General features: G+C 37.0%; 4 protein-coding genes across 5 annotated transcripts; 3 read left to right on the top strand and 1 right to left on the bottom strand.

Moving 5' to 3' along the window:
* Positions 1–496: 496 nt before the first annotated feature.
* Positions 497–5,687, top strand: LOC149044786 (uncharacterized). Its single transcript, XM_089206198.1, has 3 exons — positions 497–795; positions 2,026–2,339; positions 3,991–5,687. The coding sequence occupies exons 1-3, from the start codon at positions 657–659 to the stop codon at positions 4,432–4,434; spliced, it is 897 nt and encodes a 298-aa protein (XP_089062324.1). The 5' UTR covers positions 497–656; the 3' UTR covers positions 4,435–5,687.
* A 1,140-nt stretch (positions 5,688–6,827) lies between these two features.
* On the top strand, positions 6,828–12,662 carry LOC149044785 (uncharacterized). Of its 2 annotated transcripts, none has more exons than XM_089206202.1 (3): positions 6,828–7,035; positions 9,641–9,951; positions 12,220–12,662. In XM_089206202.1, the coding sequence occupies exons 1-3, from the start codon at positions 7,017–7,019 to the stop codon at positions 12,631–12,633; spliced, it is 744 nt and encodes a 247-aa protein (XP_089062328.1). In that variant the 5' UTR covers positions 6,828–7,016; the 3' UTR covers positions 12,634–12,662. The 2 variants fall into 2 exon arrangements, with proteins under 2 accessions (XP_089062328.1, XP_089062327.1); XM_089206201.1 differs by having other exon boundaries at positions 6,871–7,035; positions 9,638–9,951.
* A 2,061-nt stretch (positions 12,663–14,723) lies between these two features.
* On the top strand, positions 14,724–22,002 carry LOC149044783 (uncharacterized). The gene is made up of 3 exons (XM_089206194.1): positions 14,724–14,840; positions 16,123–16,436; positions 21,434–22,002. The coding sequence occupies exons 1-3, from the start codon at positions 14,822–14,824 to the stop codon at positions 21,872–21,874; spliced, it is 774 nt and encodes a 257-aa protein (XP_089062320.1). The 5' UTR covers positions 14,724–14,821; the 3' UTR covers positions 21,875–22,002.
* On the bottom strand, positions 17,077–19,998 carry LOC149044784 (uncharacterized). Its single transcript, XM_089206186.1, has 2 exons — positions 19,519–19,998; positions 17,077–19,245 (listed from the first exon to the last, which is right to left on the bottom strand). The coding sequence occupies exons 1-2, from the start codon at positions 19,847–19,849 to the stop codon at positions 17,675–17,677; spliced, it is 1,902 nt and encodes a 633-aa protein (XP_089062312.1). The 5' UTR covers positions 19,850–19,998; the 3' UTR covers positions 17,077–17,674.
* Positions 22,003–22,926: the final 924 nt, after the last annotated feature.

Here is a 22,926-nt window from a genome sequence, read left to right as displayed (position 1 = left end):
TATTCATCACTTTCAATCGGCTCAAGATCTTCTCTCTCTTTCTCTGTTTTTTTTTCCTTTTACCACTAAGAAATGCAGGTACCTTGGATTTAAAGCCAGTTAATACTTGGGAAAAAGCAATTTAATTTCTTCAACCTCAGAATTTCCCTTTCACTGCTCGTAGATCACCCAGAAATAAATTCTAAAAACAGAATCACTTTCCTTGTGCTTCAAAATATGTAGCTTTTTAGCATTTATGACGAATTGGATTTTCTAACAAGACGAAGTAGGTGAAAGAAGCAGAGGAAAGTTCAGTTTTCCTCAGGACAATGCACGATTGAAAAACGCCTTGAGGTGAGAATAACGACCTCCAAGACTGTGTAGATATTTCGGTTCAGAAAGTTTCCTAGTAAATAAATATTAATACCATAGCAAAAAAAAATTACATAATAATCATTTGAATTTGAACGACATAGTTGAAGAAAAGCCATCTTTTTATTTCCTATTTGTTTTATAGGCTAATGCGGGACAAAATGTTCTCGTCTGCTGTCACGCCGTGTTTGTTACAGGAAGTCCCTGGAAGGTACTACTACTGTCTAGCTTTGAGAGGAAGTATATTCTCTTTTATAGCACATAAAACTTCCGTTTTATACGTCATGTTTAAATAAAGCTGCAAGATGCAAATATCATTATATCTAACGAAACACGCAAAGCTGAAACTCCTGTCTGAGTCCTTTCTTTTCCATGTGAAAGTAATTGGGAACGACACCCTCAGGGACTGTGTGGGATTAACTGAAATGGCGTCTACAACAGCAGGTAAAATTTTGCTTAAATTTGTTTATTCCTAATAAATACTTGGAGCAATAGCATGGAAAAATATCAATCGTTCTAGCTCTAGAATCCAAGTTTTCTTCGTGTGTTTGACTCTTTATATCGTGCAGAACGCCCAAAGATATTACAAATAACTTGCGAAAATTATTTTTATAAGAACGTAAAATGAATAAATACTGCATTCATATCCTTTTCAGTGATGATCAAGGATAACGATTTACGAGAAAAAAAGGTTTAAATAGCCTTTTCCAAAAACTTGCCACAAGTTTTGTGGATGGTGAGCATGACTGGTTAGTCATTCGTACCAAATTGTGGCATAAACAACCATGAAATACACTTGTTTTTAGACTTGTAAACAGATCAGGTTGTTGTTATTTTACACTCAGGTATTATAGGTGTGAATTTATACTGAATTTCAGGTTGAGAGCTTCCCTTAGAAATACTAAAAATTGAGTTCATGGTCTTTGAGACTAACGAACGACAGTTTTGTTGGTTGTTGTTCCATATTCGTGTGTTCCACTGGCCGTTTAACGTCGTTGTTTTATCTCGCAGTTATACCCGCACAAGTTGTTAAAAATCAGTATGATCATGATAGCTGTACATTTTCGTCAATTTTGGATAAAAAACCGGTAAAATTATTTGATATTATAGAAAGACTGCAGTTATCGATCAGTGATGCAGAAACGAAGGAAAGGGAATATTCACTCTTGCCTCCAAAAGAATCATAAGAAGGCTTAATTTCATTGACAAGTGATCATTTGATGTATGAAAATTCTTTAGAAAACTCCAAATGAAACTAAAAGAGTGACTCATGTAAACACAGCTCGTTCATTTTCGATTTCAATGTTGATGCTTCATTTGTTAGGCTTTCCTTTAAAGAATTTCTTCGTTCTACTTGCATGGCTATAAAGATGAGGGGCGATGTGTTTCGCTTCTCTTGTCTCACATGAGAGACCTCGAGTGAATCTCAAATGATGTTAGCGCTTTTTGACATCGATCCAGTTAATGCCTGGGAGAACAATATATAAGATGCTTCTTTAAAAAGTTGGCTTGCAAGAATGGACATGTAAGGGATGATTTTAAGCTAAGAGACATGGATTGTGTTGTGGTATTCATTCGACAGAAAAAAAGAATGCCGGTAAAATTCCCTACTCGAGGTCGTTATTTTATTTTTACTCCTCTCTCCTTCTCTCCAAATCACTGGTATTTGAACAGAGGCTACAGAATCATCTTTGGAAATCGAGTTGACCAAGAAATCAACTCGCAAAGATGGAACTAGAAATTCAGAAGGAAAAAAACGTCGGCGGGTGAACACCATCCACTTGTGGGAATTTTTACTGGATCTCCTGGCAAATGATGATTTACGAACTATAATATGCTGGAGTCGAAGAGAATTCAAAGAATTTAAACTGAAAAGACCCGAGGAGGTATCAAGAAGATGGGGTCTGGTTAAACGAAAGAAGGGAATGAATTATGAGAAACTCAGTCGAGCATTACGATTCTATTATGGCCAAGGAATCATTCAAAAGGTTGGTATAGTCATCAAGTATTGTTAGATGACAAATGTGCTAACCTGTTACTATAAACGATTAACTTAAAGCTTACCTACTGAGGGGAAACGGTTTCTTGTATTTACCAAAACAAGCCACTGTAGACAGCATTGCTTGTTTGTGTATGATTCTCAAGTGTAATAGTGATTAGCATTTCTATCCTTTATTGTTGTTTCTGACCTTTTTTTTTTATCATGATTGAAATATTTATACATTTATTTCAAAAACACACATTACATATGGTATCAATGATACTTCCGTCCAGAATGCACAATACCAATTGTTACTTTTTATACTACAACATTGCTAACAATACTAGATTGGTAGTACCACCAACTCCAATGCTAGAGTCAACCCTAACACTAACATTGCCTATTTAAAAAGGCACAATGAAGATGTCAACCATACATTCAATTAAGTTGCATATGATTTATTTATCATAAACAACCTTAAATATTAAGATTACGTAAAATTTCTTCATGGAAAACATATTCTATTAATAATATATTTAACATTAATATAATATAATAATTATCTATTAAGACAAATTGCTGCCTGTTTCTTATTGAACCTAATTTCTTTGTAGTTCCTCGTAGAAATTTACATTTCCGTTTCAAATTTTCAAATTTCATTTTGATCTTAACCATAAGTTCAGTAAAACTTGAAAAAATTAAGAAAATCAATCCCACACACATAATATACATAATTTGGCTATCAATACGAGATAATTCCTCAATTCGCTTTTTTTGTTGTTGTTGATGGTTCAAGTTAGTAATGCGATGTTTGATTTTTTTTTTTAATTTTAATTTTTATTTTTTTCAATATATTATACTTACATATGTACTTACACTATACATACTTCTTACACGATGCATATATTACAATACAATTACACTAGTCAAATTGAATTACAGTTGATCTATTTGCGTTATTGTTTGCATGTTAATTGTTCCAGTCACTTATAAGAATTTTGTTTGCTAATTAAACTACATAGGGTATTAATTTTCTAGAATTTACTAGATTATTAAATAAATAGGTAGCGAAAAGAAACAAATCAAAATACAAAAGTTGAGAAGAAAAAGGACACAATACAATTTTATAAAGACAGAAAAAATTTCCATTTGTTCCTGAATTCCTTCTCCTTATTACAAGTGACTGCAATATATTATTCTAGATTAATTTTTTCGCCTACAAGTGAGACAAAATCATCGAATTGGTACGTTATGGTTAAAAGCGTTAACATGTAAGAAATATTTACCCAAAATACCGAGATGGTTGAGGGCTAAACAGTAGGTGTGACAGCGAATAATTCCGAACATAACCGCTAGTTCTGATGTTTTAATTTTTGTACTTTATGACCTGTTGCACCTTTGTGATTTCTACCTATGTTTTAGCACAGGGCACATGGTGCATTTTATTATATCATAGCTTTAAAGGATAGGAATATGGAATAACCAGAGAAGCCCTCCTCCAGCCAGATAATTGGTTTGGCGGGATACGGGATGCGGGATGCGGGATGCAGGATGCGGGATGCAAGTCTGTACCTTCCTCTATAACAATCCATATGATTGTACGTCTGGCTGATATATCTATACATTTTTTATTTTTTTATCTTTTTCATCTTCTCCAGATTCCTGGCCAACCTTTCACGTACAAGTTCGACAGGCTACCTTACAAATATGAGCCAAGAGTCTCAAAGTCAAGTGATCAAGAAAGCAAAACGAGTTCATCCAACAGAGAACAAGAGAAAATTTCATCTGATAAGTCTACATTACATAAAACTGGACAATCCTCACTCTCGTCTTCATCTGAGCAGTCAACACTTTCTCCTGCCGAGACTCCCCGGGGGAGATGTACATCCCCCTGTCTGGTAGCCATACTTGCAGAGTCAGCACAAGCGAGCCGGGAGACAGTTGAATATTGTTCTCCTCAAGAAAGCAATATTTCAAGCTTCAGTAGAAAAAAGATTGAAAGCTATCGTCCCCAAAGTTGTCTAAAGCGAAATCAAATGAATTCAACTAAGGCTACACCGGTCCCAGTAATAAAACGAGTTGCCTCATACAATTGTCAATGAACAAATTTCTTATCATCAAAATAGCTGCCTTTTTGTGAATGAAATTCAAGATAAAGCTGAACAAACTATCGCATGTGGGAAATATCCAGGGTGAAATAACAGTGTTATAAACCGCAGCCAGGACTCAGTCTTTTAAAAGCTCGACAGTTTTGTCAGGTTGCAGATTTCTTGGATGTGAGATGAACATTTATCAATTTTGCTGTTGTTTTGTCGGAAACTCTCGTGGCCAATCAAGCAACCATTCGTTAAGTCTGTTATGTACAGGTTTTAAACATTCTTATTTTCTCATTTTGTAGGTTGCAGGCCAGAGATTAGTGTACAAGTTTAACGAACTGCCATATAAGTGTGAACCTGGTGTAACGAGATCTCTTTACCAAGGGAACAGAATCAAGGCTTCCATCCAAGAACCAACGAAATCTAAAGAAGCCGACCCCACCCCTCCCAAGACAAATACTAACACTTCACTGTCAGCTTTTACTCCAGTTCGAGGACATCCCAAAAAGAGCTGGTCTTGGCCGCTTCTTTCCACACCATCGAATCCTTTCGTTTTGTACCCAGGTTCCACTCCTAACACACCTACAATATTTGACAGCTCTAAGACAATGATCGTATTCCCGTTTGGTCCCGGTCCACCTGTGCACCATCCATTACCGTTGCGGGAACACGATGAACCTGTTGGTAAAATGATAACTGCTGAAGTTACTTCGATTCCGGTCTCGATCATTCAGCGTGTCTAACGCACGTTGATATCGAGATTTAGGACACACCTCACAGCTTTTTTTCCATTAGAAAAAACAGGACTTAAAAACAGGACAACATATTTGATTAAAGTATCTTGACCTAAAGTCGTTTTACCTTATAACAGATTATTCAATTACTTATCCTGCTTATATATTCGTTTAGGCTCCTCCACTTTGAAGTAGTCTGAATAATGGAAAAATTGCCGCTAAATTTTCCAGCTCGATGGGATAACATCGAGCTGAAAAGAGTAAGTCATCATCTCAGGTTATCCTTCCAATACTTTAAGGCTGACCAATATTTTATTCCAAAAGCGCTACGGTTAAAAAGATATATTTTCCCTTAAAAAAAGTATGTTTTTTGAAAAGGTGTAGAAAGTATTTTACATTTTGCGATAAAAAGTCTGAAGACGTATTTTTTTTTTTGTAAAACTTATTTTAATTTTGCAAGTTAAAAGCCTTTTTTTTTTACACAATGATGTAAGATGGAAATAAATTGATATGGTTTTTGACGTATATCTGCAAGTCTTCCCCTTGAAAAGACGTTCCAGCGACGAATATATCTCTGATTTGAGTAACTCCTTCGCGGCCTAGAAGAAACCCCGAGACGTTACTGCCCAAAAATGATGCACGCGCAGAAACTATTTGCTTTTTGCGTCCGTAGACAGAACTTCTTCCTGGGGTCAATTGTGGTTAAGTGCAGGTCATTTATTTTATGATTCCTGGAGGCCGGAAGAACTCGTTCTGCAGTTGAGATTTTAAAACGCGGGACCTTCTTTAACGGGTTTAACTTCTTTGCTGTACTTTTCGGTAAGAAGTCGGAAACAAAATTAGAGTTGATGACAAAAGGCAAAAGCCTTTAACCTCTCACCGCTTTTAACATTCTGATTTAATTCTGCCTCTAGGAAAAATCGATTATATAAATACTTTAAAATCCATGAGCCGTTGCTAAATAGCCTTTTATACCAAATTTACAACTATAATTAGCTTACACCGACACTCTTGGAAGAGTAACTTCCGGTTTTCGACATCCGCTTTCTGCTTCATTTTTTGTTTCTATTTCTTTCTAAAATTTTCCAAATATATACTTTTTTGTCCCAGTGTTTTTCTTAAATCAAATATAGCGTGTCTGTGTTAAACACGTCACCTTTTCTGTTTCTTGTGTTATATTTCGCTCTCACAGCTCAAATATTCAGGCCTCAGTTGATAGAAGCAAAACTCGATCTCTTGTGCCTAAAAACACAATATTGTTGTAACCAGCTTTTCTGGGCGTTTTCTACCGTTCAAAAATATAAATAAATAAAAAACACAGTGGAAAGTTTAACTTCCACTAACCGGAGGTGAACCGGAGGTGAAGATCACGACCTCCCTTTAGTATATTTGATATGGTGAGATTTAACTCAAACTAAATACGACTGCATTTCCTTGCAGGACCCCAAGAATTTTGAGCTTTAAATTAAACGCCGCAACTGAGAAAAGACCTATTGACCTTGTTTTGAAAGCTTCTTCTTTTTTTTCTTTTTTATCCTTTTTTTTTTAATTTTTTTTTTGTAAAACAAAACCTAAAAACAAAACACAACCAATTGCGTGACGGAACAGAACTTTCTGGATTGTCATGCCTATTGTGATTTCAACCGGAAGATGCCGAGAGGAAGTAAATATAATTTTATATGATTGATAGAACTTCCCTTGCAGCTTTAGTCATGCTTAAATAAAGCCTCCAGGTGCAGCTATCATTATGAGTGAGACCTATGTAAAGTTAAAAGTCCTCCAGTTTTCTGTTGCATTTCAAATTGAAAGTGATCGAAGAAGGACGCACCTCTGACTGTTTGAGTCCCGCGCAATATGGCGTCGCAAACAGCAGGTAGATCATTCTTTTATTTTCTTGATTTTGTATTTTAAAATAAAATTATTCAGCCCAAGCCGTGGGTTTCTTATGCCTAAAATTTTAGATGTATCAATTAATTTTGAAAGGTTTTGTTCGGTTGCGTGAATAGTATTTTATCTTTGACTCGGCAATCATGGTATCGAGTACAACGCTTGATGAGCGACGAGTTGTCTAAAAATTATTATTTTGCGAACTGATCACCTTAGAACAACAAGCGAACTTACTTTCTACAAATGGAGATCCTTTTCGATGCTAAAAAAGTAGCTATAAAGCGATTAATGACAAAAAACAACTGGTTACTTTGAAACAGCTTTTCACGGCAACTGGCTAGTGCGGCGTGGGTAACACGCGACTGTTTGGGATGATATCATAATAACGAATGTCGGTAACCACAACCAAGAGAAGATATTTCTAGAATTTTGCACAGAAAGAGAGCTGTTGCTTCCAGTGAGTGTCATTTCCTCGTTTCGTTTAAAGTTAATTTGAAGTTTTAAAGGCTCACAAGAGACGACTGACAAAGAATCGCAAAGCCGTATCTTGAGTTAAGCGACGGAACAGTTCTCAGTCATTATTTATATAATTTGCTTCTTGAATTGTGTCACTCACGAGCAACACAATTTTTTTCTTTGAGCTGTGAACAGATAAGAGGCTAGAGCCTTTTATTTGGGAATCATATCGACACAAGTCAAAATAAAACTTGAATTTTTAGAGCATCACCCAAACGTAGGGGGAATGATGCACTTTGCTGAGTTCAGCGAAGTGAGAGCCAACAATTCTAGTTTCAATCCAAATTTACAATACAATAATTTGAAGTAAATTACAATCATTACCAAAGATTTAGTGGCCATTTTCTCAGAATTTAATGATAATTAATGCAAATCTAGTTTTCAAACTGAGGATTCTCGTCTGGTAAGACTCAAGAGTCCAAGCCGGCAATCCATAGGAAAAAAGTGTTAGTTCGCAGCTCGACTATCTTTACTGAAGTTTGTTCACTGTCAATGGGTGTGATCGATGGCTAATGAAAGAATATTGTCCTGAGAAACTGAGGGGTATGACTAAAGTTTCAAAACTCAGGGAGAAACAAAGAAAATCGAGACATTATCAGTCTTGTGCACAAGTAACTGGAGGATAAGCCTCCAGAGACTTATTTATTGTAGATAGGAACTCTTTCCCAAGGAAACTGAAAGCATGACTCATACGAAGAACTCTTGTTTCAGTTCACATAGTGATTGTACAGCCCTCGTGAGAAGAAAGATTTAGATATTTTGGTAGAGTTGATAAGTATTTCATTTTGTGTCATCCATTATCCGTGTTTTTAGGAGGCTCGATTGTGCAATAAACAAAAGTGTAACTGTGGTGAAGAGCATTAATAGTTAAGTTTTGAAAAGCATCCATATGTTTCGTTGGATTATCTTTAATCATGTTATCATGTTTTAGGTTCTGTGTCCTAGGAAATATTCAAAGCTTAGAAAAGGCGTTCACGAAGAGCTATATCCTCTTCTGTTGAGGAACAGCTGCACCAAGAGCAAATGGAGTCTTTAGAAAGAAAAACGTTTGCAATAGGAGCAAATCTAAATAAGCTTACGTTTTCTTTGTAAGTTTTAACAATTTTGTGGGGGGCATAGAATAACCAAAATTTTTCTTTAAGTTAATTAGAGAAAGCGTTTGGTGTTATGCAGGCCATCATGAGTTGAAAAGGTAAATATTGTTTTTATTGATCGAAGCGAACTGAGTTGTTTATCGATAAGAACTCTGTCAGAAGCACAATAATCGTTTGCCTCCTGCAATGAAGACACTCGCTGTGAAGATGTTGATGATGATAATTGCTTTATAAACGAATAAAAGGCAATTTTTTTTACAGCAATAACATAGTTATTTTCAAGTCTACCACTGATATCTACAATATAATCTTATGAGTGTGCCATAAACTCAATAATCTATTGAAACCTACTTTATCTGAAATACATGATTCGTCTACTGAGTCAAAGAAATTTTCGGCGGATATTCAAAGTTAGGTTCAACGCAAGCTTAACGACATGCGATCGACACATCTGTTGTAATTAGTTAATTTTAGTTCCCTCCAACAGGTGTAAAACTGCGTCAATTGTCAGCTTAAGTCGTTGTAGCTCTTTCATTCAAGCATATGGCTCTTAATTGTATATTCAGGGCTTTTATTACAAACTTTTAAGTAGTTGGGTTGTCAGGAAACTAGTAACCTCTTTAACCGGAGAAAATGTGGTCAGCGTTTGCTTTGAAAGAACTTTGAGCTGCTCTCCGCCAAATTTCAAAGCAGATGGGATCTTACTTCCCATATTTGACTAGGAGGACGGAAGGAATAGGTTTTGAGCTTTCACAGTTATTTACTAAGGGCTCGTAATAGGGATAAATGTTACGCCAGCAGAAAGGGTTGTAGATGCTTTTTACTTTAGAACGTATTTAACTCCGTTTTAGTGTTTATTTGAAGTATCAAAGCTTTTATAAGTTGGTGTTACGATTCAAAAGCTGACAAATTGTTAGATGTTAAAACTAATGAGTCCTTCTTTCTCTTTTCTCTTTCACCAAACCACTGCCATGAAAGTAGAGACTACGGTGAAAGATTTAGGAATCGAGGTGATAAACAAATCAAACGATGGAGGTAGAAATCCAGAAGTTAAAAAATATCGTCGCAAGAACATTATCCACTTGTGGGAATTTTTGTTGGAGCTTCTCGCCAACGACAATTTGTGTACGATAATCTGCTGGAGTAGGAAAGAGTTCAAAGAGTTTCAGCTTAAAAGACCCGAGGAAGTGGCAAGAAGATGGGGTCTGCTAAGAAGAAGGAGGAAAGGAATGAATTATGAGAAACTTAGTAGGGCTTTGCGATTCTATTATGGTCAGGGAATAATTCAAAAGGTTAGTACTGTCGTCATGAAGTGTTTACTGATCGATGGATACACTTACTCTTAGCTAAGTAACCCAAAGTTTACTCACAGTTGACATGAAAAGCTTGCAAAAGCCATCTTACTAAAGAATTGAAGGTTGAAGGACTGGAAATGGTGAAGCCCAGGAAAATATACAGCCATAAATTATTCCTGGCTTAATCTAACTATAGTCCTTGAAACGTGTGAAGAGATATTGCTCATAGAGGCGATTGTATTGTGTGTCATTGCTGTCTGTTTCGTAGTCGTGCATTGTATTACCAACCCAGTTTCCTGATGCTCAATTAGTTTGGTAAATGCAATACCCGTTGAAGTTTTAGATACAAAGCTTATTCAGTTGTCGTAAGACTGAAGAATCTTACTGCTAAAAGTACATTGTACATGGTGTCGGCCAGTTGGAGTGTTGCATGGTGTTTGGTAAAATTATAGTACAATGACTCTATCATTGTAAAGAGATTTCCCACAGAGCTTCCTGTAATGTAATAATCTTGCTGTTTGCTAATTGAGTTCATGGATCGTATCTGGGTTGGCATGATGAACATTGTTTTTTTCATACCTTGCACAGTATATTTCGATCGTATATAGTTACCCTGAATGTGGTATGTCATTGGTATGGCACCATATGGTACTTGTTGTGAAGAATGATACCCTTTTCCTAACCTACATGGGAAAATTGATTTGATCTTCCAATTTTTATGACTTACAGTACAAATGTACTTCACAGAGGTAACAGGTTAATGATGTATAAAATGAGCAATAACCCATGTGTCTAGCTTTTCCTATAGATTTTAAGATTTCTTTAAGGTTTTATGGCCTTTCCTGCGAACATGAAGGGTGCTCTGAATATCTTTCCAGTGCCTACCTTTTAAGAAACATTCATTGCTCTCTGTACTATGTACTGGTCTATGCTAAATGGCGTTTGGTACTTGGTGAAATAGCGTTCAAGGGTTGTAACCTGTTATCAGAAAACACTGTACATGCAATTAATACCATTAATATCTATTATTCCATGTGTGTGGCCTTGGATTATGGTTACTTTTTATGGTATAGTACATTATATCTAATGCAAGGTGTGGTAACACTACATTCTACATTCACATTCTAAGTTGTTGTTCCAAGAGACTGTTGTTCCAAGAGAGGAGTAAGTAGTACATTGTTTCTAGTGTAAGTGGTGTTTGATGAGGGTCTTATCTTGAGTGGTCTCACTCTTTGCTTTTATTGCGATGGAACACAGAACCAGTTCATAACGTCGACTGTAAGTTAATTTTGCGTGAAGATTGTTGAAGTATTTAGCAATTAACGCGTGCGTTTTCGTTTACTCAATGATTTTGTACCGTGTTATGGTACCCTCGAAAGTGTTCAGTCCTACGAGAGATCAACGAGGCGTGTTACACCTCAATCAACTGTTTAAGCAAAAGACGTTCGCTGTTAATAACCGTTTTAACACTGATTGCTTGCTTGACTTAATGAGTAAGGATATTCCTCTGATGCAAGCCGCTTCTTCTTTAAAGTGGACCTCGTAAGTTTCGTTGTGACCTGAAGAGCGAAACCGGCCATAAACGATACTCATTAAAACAGGAAAACCACCGAAAACAGTTTTTTCAAACCAATATGAAACGATTTAGGCCGGGAAAAAGAGAACCGAATAAGAAACCGAAAAACTCATTTTTCCTTCTTCGCGTCATGTAAAATGACCAAAACCAAACATCCCGATGTTCCTTCCTTTACGTTAGGCATCTTAAATTCGGCGCGCATTTTGCTTATTTGGTGACAACAGTCCTTCGCGACAGCGGCCTTGCGAGGAATCCAAGTGCCCGTATTGAAAATAGTGCCAAAGGGAAGAGTCAGTAAGGCAGGTTGTCGAAAACAAGACAAGAGGAGTATCTGTTGCATATGATATAATTCACCCGGTCCAGTGGAACGAAAGGATTCAGCCAATGACTTCAACTGATGAAGTTGAAGTCTTACAGGTCTTTCAAATGAACTGAGTGAATTAGACTTTGATCGACGTCGATCGTGCACAGTTTCAAACGAATGCTCAAGGTAGCTAATACATGTAATGATCCTTACAATTTGGTAAACTGTATGAAGATGGACTCTAGCTACAAGTAAACTTGTGAATTTGTGGTCAAGCTATTACAGTAACACAGAGGAATGGTTTTCACTCACTCGCTGATGTTATAGGTCGTTTGTGGCTATCTATTATTCACCTACCGATAATTTTATTTTCATATTCTCGTAGGTTCCCGGCCAGCGTTTTACGTACAAGTTCGACAAATTACCTTACAGATACGATCCAGAAGTTTCACAATCATGGTATCAAGAACGAAAGAAAATATCATCTGATAAATCTACATCCTGTTTATCGGGACAATCATTACTCTCGTCTTCATTTAAGCAGTCAACACTTTCGCGTGTCCAGATCCCTTTGGGGAGTAGCATCTCTCCCTCTCTCATACCCAGTGCTGCTCGGTCGACACAAGCAAGCCAAATGACAACTCAACAACTTTCTCCCCAAATATGTATTACTTCAAATCTGAGTAAAATAACATTGAAAGCTTCTGTTCCTTTACTCTTTCCAGAGCAAGATCTTCTGAATTGTCCAACTAAGTCTATTCCTGTGTCAGTGATTAAGCGAATTGCCTCCAATCCATAGCCAATAAATAAACTGTTGATTTTATCATTGGTTGCTTTTCTTGTGATATCTGAGACTCTCAACGATCAACTGAAAGCTTTTCTAAAAGTTTCCACCAAAGGTAACATACACAAGGAAAACGAAGGGCTGACGCTCGAAACGCCTGCTTCAGAAACTTTCTATGAATGCAAATTCACATGATCAACTCAGGTGATAAAATCAAATTATCTTAACCGTTAAACCTCCCTCAGAGGCAGCACCACAATTTCTTCAGACACCTACCCCCTATATACGCAAGGATAAAAATTTGCCGTCAATTCTTAACGGTAATTGCCCTAAAAGTGTGTAGAGACGTTTTAAATCAGTTAGTTTCCAGATTATGGTTCAGCACTATTTCAGCTGTGAACGTGATCAACCTCCATATTGATGCGTTTTGCAAACAAAAAACACTTAGTTGTATTTCAAGCCACAGCTGTTTCAATGATATGTGACCCTCTACGATAAAACGCATACTAGGCTGAATACACGGACACGGTAAATGACACGTCAACTATTTAGCAATAAATCAGTCGTGCCCAATGACACGACTGATTAAAATATTTCCTTTGTTAATGTGGCACAATAAAAACAAAGGCGCGTGGATGTGTGTCATAGCTAATCGGAAAAGAACTGAGATGGTAAATTTTGAGCTCGGTCATGAAATAAAAGAAACCCTTCTCTAAAGAATAAAAGCCAAGTTTTTCGGATCCCGCGCTCCGATGCTCCACCACAGAGCAACAAAGAACTCCACACCTTCCTCACAATGTTTGCAACATCGCTGATCGTAGCGATAGGGTACCTGTCACATTTAGAAGCAAGTAATCCCCGTTTATTCCCAGGTTCTCGTAAAAGAAGAAACACATCTTTTTTACAATATAAAAAATAAAGAGACCATTAACTTCATCCACTCGTAATATGATACCATGGTTATAAGTTCTCTCCGCTTGAAGAAATATAGCATCAATCAAATTCAAGTCAAAATAATTTTAATTCCATTCAATATTTACATAGTTAATGATTGACAATTACCTTCCTGTTTTTTTATTATTATTATTATCATTATTATTATTATTGTTTTCATAACTGCGACGGTATTTTCGAATATTCATATCCTCTGAAGAGGAACGTGGCTTAACAACCTTAGTTCTGCATTGTAAGGTGGATTAGGAACCCTTTAAGCCTTTAAGACAAAGAAATGCTGTTCAGTACCAAGTTTTAAGGGAGGCTGTTACACTGTATTTCACTTGAAACTTGCGATAAACAGGAAACTTGCACCTCCAGAAGCTTACACAGCAGCTGAAAATTATTTTGTAAGACTTTCGCAGTTGTTATTCACTTTCAATAGCAATTTGGACAAAACAACATCCGGTTACCTGCTTCCGGCTTCCGGTCCTATTCATCACTTTCAATCGACTCAAGATCTTCTCTCTCTTTCTCTGTTTTTTTTTTTCCTTTTACCACTAAGAAATGCAGGTACCTTGGATTTAAAGCCAGTTAATACTTGGGAAAAAGCAATTTAATTTCTTCAACCTCAGAATTTCCCTTTCACTGCTCGTATATCACCCAGAAATAAATTCTAAAAACAGAATCACTTTCCTTGTGCTTCAAAATATGTAGCTTTTTAGCATTTATGACGAGTTGGGTTGTCTAACAAGACGACGTAGGTGGAAGAAGCAGAGGAAAGTTCAGTTTTCCTCAGGACAATGCACGATTGAAAAACGCCTTGAGGTGAGAATAACGACCTCCAAGACTGTGTAAATATTTCGGTTCAGAAAGTTTCCTGGTAAATAAATATTAATGCCATAGCAAAAAAAAATTACATAATAATCATTTGAATTTGAACGACATAGTTGAAGAAAAGCCACTTATTTTTCCTATTTGTTTCATAGGCTAATGCGTGACAAAATGTTCTCGTCTGCTGTCACGCCGTGTTTGTTACAGGAAGTCCCTGGAAGGTACTAATACTGTCTAGCTTTGAGAGGAAGTATATTCTCTTTTATAGCACATAAAACTTCCGTTTTATAAGTCATGTTTAAATAAAGCCGCAAGATGCAAATATCATTATACGTAACGAAACACGCAAAGCTGAAACTCCTGTCTGAGTCCTTTTCTTTTCCATGTGAAAGTAATTGGGAACGACACCCTCAGGGACTGTGTGGGATTAACTGAAATGGCGTCTACAACAGCAGGTAAAATTTTGCTTAAATTTGTTTATTCCTAATAAATACTTGGAGCAATAGCATGGAAAAATATCAATCGTTCTTGCTCTAGAATCCAAGTTTTCTTCGTGTGTTTGACTCTGTATATCATGCAGAACGCCCAAAGATATTACAAATAACTTGCGAAAATTATTTTTATAAGAACGTAAAATGAATAAATACTGCATTCATATCCTTTTCAGTGATGATCAAGGATAACGATTTACGAGAAAAAAAAGGTTTAAATAGCCTTTTCCAAAAACTTGCCACAAGTTTTGTGGATGGTGAGCATGACTGGTTAGTCATTCGTACCAAATTGTGGCATAAACAACCATGAAATACACTTGTTTTTAGACTTGTAAACAGATCAGGTTGTTGTTATTTTACACTCAGGGATTATAGGTGTGAATTTATACTGAATTTCAGGTTGAGAGCTTCCCTTAGAAATACTAAGAATTGGGTTCATGGTCTTTGAGGCTAACGGGCGACAGTTTTGTTGGTTGTTGTTCCACGTTCGTATGCTCCACTGGCCGTTTAACGTCGTTGTTTTAGCTTACAGTTATACCCGCACAAGTTGTCAAAAATCAGAATGATTATGATAGCTGTAGATTTTCGTCAATTTTAGATTGTTTCAGGTTCAAAGCGAGTTATGATTCCACAGTAATAAAACAATTTCTTTTATCTACCTGTAAAATTATTTGATATTATAGAAAGACTGCAGTTATCGATCAGTGATGCAGAAACGAAGGAAAGGGAATATTCACTCTTGCCTTCAAAAGAATCATAAGAAGGCTTAATTTCATTGACAAGTGATCATTTGATGTATGAAAATTCTTTAGAAAACTCCAAATGAAACTAAAAGAGTGACTCATGTAAACACAGCTCGTTCATTTTCGATTCAATGTTGATGCTTCATTTGTTAGGCTTTCCTTTAAAGAATTTCTTCGATCTACTTGCATGGCTATAAAGATGAGGGGCGATGTGTTTCGCTTCTCTTATCTCACATGAAAGACCTCGAGTGAATCTCAAATGATGTTAGCCCTTTTTGACATCGATCCAGTTAATGCCTGGGAGAACAATATACAAGATGCTTCTTTAAAAAGTTGGCTTGCAAGAATGGACGTGTAGGGGATGATTTTAAGCTAAGAGACATGGATTGTGTTGTGGTATTCATTCGACAGAAAAAAAGAATGCCGGTAAAATTCCCTACTCGAGGTCGTTATTTTATTTTCACTCCTCTCTCCTTCTCTCCAAATCACTGGTATTTGAACAGAGGCTACAGAATCATCTTTGGAAATCGAGCTGACGAAGAAATCAACTCGCAAAGGTGGAACTATAAATTCAGAAGGTAAAAAACGTCGGCGGGTGAACACCATCCACTTGTGGGAATTTTTACTGGATCTCCTGGCAAATGATGATTTACGAACTATAATATGCTGGAGTCGAAGAGAATTCAAAGAATTTAAACTGAAAAGACCCGAGGAGGTATCAAGAAGATGGGGTCTGGTTAAACGAAAGAAGGGAATGAATTATGAGAAACTCAGTCGAGCATTACGATTCTATTATAGCCAAGGAATCATTCAAAAGGTTGGTATAGTCATCAAGTATTGTTAGATGATAAATGTGCTAACCTGTTACTATAAACGATTAACTTAAAGCTTACCTACTGAGGAGAAACGGTTTCCTGTATATACCAAAACAGGCCACTGTAGACAACATTGCTTGTTTGTGGATGATTTTAAAAGTGTAATAGTGATTAGCATTTCTATCCTTTACTGTTGTTTCTGACCTTTTTTTTATTATGATTGAAATATTTATACATTTATTTCAAAGACACACACCACATATGGTATCAATAATACTTCCGTCCAAAATGCACAATACCAATTGTTACTTTTCATACTAAAACATTGCTTACAATACTAGATTGGTAGTACCACCAACTCCAATACCAGAGTCAACCATAATACTACCATTGCCTATTGGAAAAGGCACAATGAAGATGTCAACCTTGCATTCAATTAAGTTGCATATGATTTATTTATCATAAACAACCTTACATGTTGAGATTGCGTAAAATTTCTTCATGGAAGACATATTCTATTACTAATATATTTAACATTAATATAATATGATAATAATAATAATAATCTATTAGGAAAAATTGCTGCCTATTTCTTATTGAACTTAAGGTGGGACTTAACCTAAAAAAGACCCCTTTTTTCAATGACTTGTCACATCCACAGTTTTTAGTTAAACCATATAAAACCATATATCACTGAAAAGCTAATGAATCACAGATTTCAGTTTTTTCAATTATTTCTGCACACAGTTTATTTGTAACCTGATACCAGCAAAATATTGTTACCCCATACTGTGCACAACCCACATGTACTCTAGAAAAGAAATCTTGATATGGAATGCAGCTAGCTCTGATTTGTTTTTATAACTATATAGTATATAGGCTAATCATGGGGATGAGCATAGAGTTTTAAAAAATATAAAAAACTTTGGTTCCAGCCTCCAGTTAAAGTAAAGCAAAATTTTTGGGGTGAATTTCCACCACAATTTTCTTTGTAACTTTTGACAAAGTAAAGCTACAGAAAAACCCTTTGCTCATTCCCAGACACTCTTTGAAAGCAATAAACATTGAAAATTTCAAGTCAATTGGTTAAATCCTCTATGAGATATGTTTTCTAGAATGCGCAAAATGCACATTTTGAGAAAAGTGCGATTAAAGTTAAAAAGCTAAAACGAAGATTGTCTGCACAAATTTGCATGGCTATGAACTATCCAATATCATAGCAAATGTTTCTTTCAGTCACTTAGAAGCCTCCAGGTTCATAGGTATCACCATCAGCCTCCCGTAGGGCATCTTCTCTGCGTGTGCGCCTCATTTGCTCTCCTTGCCGGCGCTTCTTTTCTTTAGCAGAGGTCTGAAGGTCCGATTTTCTCAACCGCCTCTTGTCCTTTTCTTCTGAGGCCTTCTGAGTGTACTCCCCTGCTGGAATTACCAGTCTCTGCATTATTCTTGCTCTGCTGGCAGCTCCACTATGAAAATGGCACACAGTAGAAGCAACTGCACATCTAATCACCTTGGCACCATGATGCTTGTGTTTTGGGCAGCGTGCCCACACCAGTCCGTTGATGCATTCATTGCGATTTTGGGTGGCGCCACGCACACACCTTTGGAGCAGCTTAGTTTCACTAAGTGTGATGAATGTTGGCTTCAGCAGTTCAAAGAACACTTCAGGCAAACAGTCACCTGCTTCATAAGTATTTGTTCCAGTAGCACAATCTTGTTGCCATTTACACCAGGAATCCTCACCAACAGGGCAGAAGCGATGTTGTTTAGCAGCATCTTGTGACTGGACACTGTGATGGAGGATGGCAATGATATTTTTCTTCATGGTGTAAACAACAACATCAACCTCTCTTTCTGTTAGGTTTGCTTTAGTTAGGGTGTTTTGTCTAATGGCTAGACCATAGTACTTCTGAAGGCGTTTAATGCGGCTCTCAGTCAGTCGGCCCCGTCCTCCAATGGGTTTGCCATCTGCAAGTTTACCTTTGGTTCTTGCTTTAAGATTAAGTAGGTGCTTGCCCATGCGTTTTTGCACGTGCCCAACACAATCCAGTTTTTCCACCTTGCAGTCATCGCCATATATATTCTCCACAGTATTGAATGCCTTACTGTCTCCGTCAGAAACCATCCATTTATACCTTATTTTATGCAGTTCCACAGATCTACTCCAAACAACTATGGCACCCTCAGCTTCCATTGCAGGTGAGCTTCCATTAAAATTAATGTCACACTCATTGGAAGCAAGATGCTCAATCTGCCATGCTTCGAACTCCCCGTCAGTTTGACACTGAGACCTTTTCATGGTACATTTCCGGCATTCTTTTGAAAGGACATGATAGTCAAGAACCTCTCCAGTGTCTACAGATATAACAAAAACAACTCCAGTCAGAGAGGTAAACCCCCTTTTCGCCCATGTACCATCAAACGAAACGGCTGCATCGACTACATCATCATTGACTTCATCTCCACTTTCCTTCAGGATGTACTCGCGAACTCTTATCCCTGCCTGTGTCATTTCATCTTTGGCTTCAGCTTCTAAAGCCTCAAGTATTGTGTCTACTTGTCTGTAATAAGCAGGTAGTGATAGACATGGCATGTTCATGATGCTGCAAAAGGTTACTAGCCCTTCATAGCCACCTCCTGTCTCCAGAGAATGATAGACTGCACGACGATTTACATCAAAAGATTGCCCTTTCTTTGTTATTGTATCTGATGTTTTCAATGGTGTAGCTTCAAGGCAGGAGCTACACTCCACAGAGAGGTCTGCCATTAGCCCATTTCTCCCAGAAGAATTCTCCTTCAGAGTTAAACTCCCTAGAACATAATAACAGTATACACTAAAGTTATTTTGTGCATTCTCATACATGTATATGAGTCACAAAATTTATTCACCACATACCACACAACAGACAGTTACAACTGTAATTTTTAATAAATGAAAACAATAAAGATAGTACTGAAGAGAAGTAAAAAAACATTCTTAGAGAAAAAAATGGAAACTGCACACTGTTACTAGCATATGCTACGAGACATGAACAGTAAAGAAAAGGTTAAAAGTAAAACAGATGTTCACTTATGTTTTCTCACCTTCCTCGCACACATGTGCTTCAGACAACGTGGCATATAATTTCTTGAGGTCTACAAGTCTGTATCCCTCTCCCTGAAAATCATTTACATCAGAAATCTTTGATGAACTATCTGGTGAATCTTCTGGTCTCATTTTGAGTCTCGAAGCACTGATGGAAGCACTTTCGGCATCTGACAGAGCCTCATCACACGAGGAACTCGATGCTGAGTTTGTGACTTCTCTATCCGCACGCGGCATTTTCTTCGCTTTCCTTGCGTATCTCTGCACTCCAGTAAAAGGCTTTCCTTTCCGCTTTCTTCTATATACAGTATTCTTCTTCCCTCCTGGCATTTTAGACAAAAACTTCGCTGATATAAAACTCGAATCTCGCTCTCACAGTATCTCCACAGTTGAAAACACGCCAGCTTTCAATCCCACGCCACCTCCGACTAGCTATACTTCATGTAAGGGGTCATATAGCTTCCTCTTGAAAATACTGAGGAAATTCTAGGAATTGGATGGACTTTCGGGCTTCAAATTGGAGCAAGACTGAAAGATGCTACGTTGCGTTGCCATGGTAACCAAAAATATTTTTTTACTAGCTTGCAGAAAACTTATCGTAGGCAACAAAATAAAGCAAATTAGTCTTAAAAACTCATGTCATGGCTTTCTTCTATGCCTGAAGTTTCAGATTTCTCCAAAAACAAAAATTGCATTTTGTAGTCAAATTTTAGGTTAAGTCCCACCTTAATTTCTTTGTAGTTCCTCGTAGAAATTTACATTTCCGTTTCAAATTTCAAATTTTCAAATTTTCAAATTTCTTAACCATAAGTTCAGTAAAACTTAAAAAAATCAAGAAAATCAATCTCACCCACATAATATACATAATTTAGCTATCAATACGAGATAATCCCTTGATTCGCTTTTTGTTGTTGTTGTTGATGGTTCAAGTGAGTAATGCGATGTTTGATTTTTGCACTTTATGACCTGTTGCACCTTTTGTGATTTCTACTTATGTTGTAGCACAGGGTACATGGTGCATTTTATTATATCATTGCTTTAAGGGATAGGAATTTGGAATAACCAGAGAAGCCCTTCTCCAGCCAGATAATTGGTTTGGCGGGATACGGGATGCGGGATGCGGGATGCAAGTCTTTATCTTTCTCCATAATGAGAGTACATTATCCATATTGTAAAGGCTATTATTTGCGTATTAGTTGGTAGTGAACTGGAGCGACTTGGATATAACTAGGCAGGATCGGGATGAAAATGTTCATTACGGCTGGATTGCGGGATGGCGAGATGGGATAAAAAGAACTAGCGTTGGGATGCAGGATTAGGAAAGTCTATTTTAGACCCCCTGTGATCTGCTTTTCTGTAGTTAGGGTGTGGTTGAATGTAATGCATACTTTGGTAAATAGCGTTCAAAGTTTGAATGGGGGTGATCCAATTCATGACTTTTCTTGCAGTTACGTGGACTACATGATACTGATTAACTTTTTGTAATAGTGGTAGCATTTTGTAATGGTAGTAGCATCTGTTTGATGCTTCAAATTGACAAACTTTTGCAGTGAACTAGAATCGTTACTTAACTAGGAAACTACGTTAGCAACTAAATTCCATGATTAATTACAAGTGATGGTGTGTCATATTCTATGGTAAATGGTGTTCGAAGGTTGGATAAGGTGAACCAATTTATGATTTTTTTGCTAGATCTGTGGATCTGCGATGCCTTGATGGTGTTTGTTTTATAATTGAGTGACAGGTTCAGGGAATCACTATGTAGTTAGAAATTTGCAAGTTTCTTTGCAAAGGAGAGAGCTTAATTCTTATGCTTAGAATCCATTGGGCAATTCATTTTTGATCCACATGATTGTACGTCTGGCTGATATATCTATATATTTTTTATTTTTTTATCTTTTTCATGTTCTCCAGGTTCCTGGCCAACCTTTCACGTACAAGTTCGACAGGCTGCCTTACAAATATGAGCCAAGAGTCTCAAAGTCAAGTGATCAAGAAAGCAAAACGAGTTCATCCAACAGAGAACAAGAGAAAATTTCATCTGATAAGTCTACATTGCATAAAGCTGGACAATCCTCACTGTCGTCTTCATCTGAGCAGTCAACACTTTCTCCTGCCGAAACCCCCCGGGGAAGATGTACATCCCCCTGTCTGGTACCCATACTTGCAGAGTCAGCACAAGCGAGCCGAGAGACAGTTGAATATTGTTCTCCTCAAGAAAGCAATATTTCAAGCTTCAGTAGAAAAAAGATTGAAAGCTACCGTCCCCAAAGTTGTCTAAAGCAAAATCAAATGAATTCAACCAAGTCTACTCCGGTGCCAGTAATAAAACGAGTTGCCTCATACAATCGTTAAGGGATTAATTTCTTATCATCAAAATAGCTGCCTTTTTGTGAATGAAATTCAAGATAAAGCTGAGCAAACTAAAACTTGACCACCGAGACACTCAGGCTCCAAGTAATATGGTTCTTGGTTCTTGTGCGTAAGCTAATAAACAAATAATCTCTTTCGTTGTTCCCTTTCAACGAAGACTAAATAATCACTAACCAGATATAAATTGAATCCTTTTTTGTATGAAGCGTTATAATTTTACTCGAGCGTCATAAGCCGCCTACCTCACCCTTTCCTCCATAAAAATTTCTGATGAGAGATAGGTTGCTTTAGCCCTTGAAATCCCGTGAGTGACCAAGACAGAATTTCTCCTTACAATATCAATACAATACCAAGCAGACAAGTGATGAGAATAAAGAAAAATTTCAATTAGGGGATTATTAGTTGATCCAATACCAATTTCTCCGATGCAAAACCATAAAAAGATTGTATGGTAGGCATTAAGGAGAATTTCTTATGAGATCTTGAGAGTGAAAGGGTTAAAGTATAACCCTTAAATGCGATTTTCTTATAAATAGTCTTCCAGGCAATTTAACGAACTCTCCAATTGTTTCTGAGTAGGATGTGAATTTTTTGGAATGAACAACATGGCTTTTTATATAACCTATTCAAGGAAACTTAATTTTGAACGAAAAGAGATGGTATTTTCAGTTTTATTATGTCTAAGCATTTGCTTTGAGGTCTTTTCGGTTTGAAACTGTTATCACGGATAATCATAAAACTTAAAAGGTGACGTTGCTCTCCTTTCTCCACTGATAACACATCTCTCCCAAACTTGTCTCTTTTCCCGTTGTTGCTCTTGGCATATTTCAGTCGACAAACTAAACGTTTCGAATTGGGCAAAGACAGAAGTTGTCTGAGCGGTGTTTTTCTTAGGGAGCGCGAGTTTTTATGATGTCGATCGTTTGCCGAGTTAAAATGTTTAATAATCGGCTACAGTGGGTTAAAAAAAAGCGTGTGGTGAGACGGAAGACGCTTGGAATCTTTTCTCTTATCCCTTACCTCCTTAGTATTTT

This window comes from Pocillopora damicornis, chromosome 5, assembly GCF_964200805.1.
Source record: "Pocillopora damicornis chromosome 5, jaPocDami1.2, whole genome shotgun sequence".
Taxonomy (NCBI): Eukaryota; Metazoa; Cnidaria; class Anthozoa; order Scleractinia; family Pocilloporidae; genus Pocillopora; species Pocillopora damicornis.
Note: the sequence above shows the minus strand (reverse complement) of the source record. Positions and strands in the feature narration are given on the sequence as shown.

Coding starts and splice junctions, on each gene's coding strand:
- LOC149044783 (XM_089206194.1), top strand. Junction 16,437..21,433: donor GCCAAGGAATCATTCAAAAG/GTTGGTATAGTC, acceptor CATGTTCTCCAG/GTTCCTGGCCAACCTTTCAC.
- LOC149044784 (XM_089206186.1), bottom strand. CDS start 19,849: ATGCCAGGAGGGAAGAAGAATACTGTATATAGAAGAAAGCGGAAAGGA. Junction 19,246..19,518: donor AGCACATGTGTGCGAGGAAG/GTGAGAAAACAT, acceptor ATTATGTTCTAG/GGAGTTTAACTCTGAAGGAG.
- LOC149044785 (XM_089206201.1), top strand. Junction 9,952..12,219: donor GTCAGGGAATAATTCAAAAG/GTTAGTACTGTC, acceptor ATATTCTCGTAG/GTTCCCGGCCAGCGTTTTAC.
- LOC149044786 (XM_089206198.1), top strand. CDS start 657: ATGCAAATATCATTATATCTAACGAAACACGCAAAGCTGAAACTCCTG. Junction 796..2,025: donor AATGGCGTCTACAACAGCAG/GTAAAATTTTGC, acceptor GTATTTGAACAG/AGGCTACAGAATCATCTTTG. Junction 2,340..3,990: donor GCCAAGGAATCATTCAAAAG/GTTGGTATAGTC, acceptor CATCTTCTCCAG/ATTCCTGGCCAACCTTTCAC.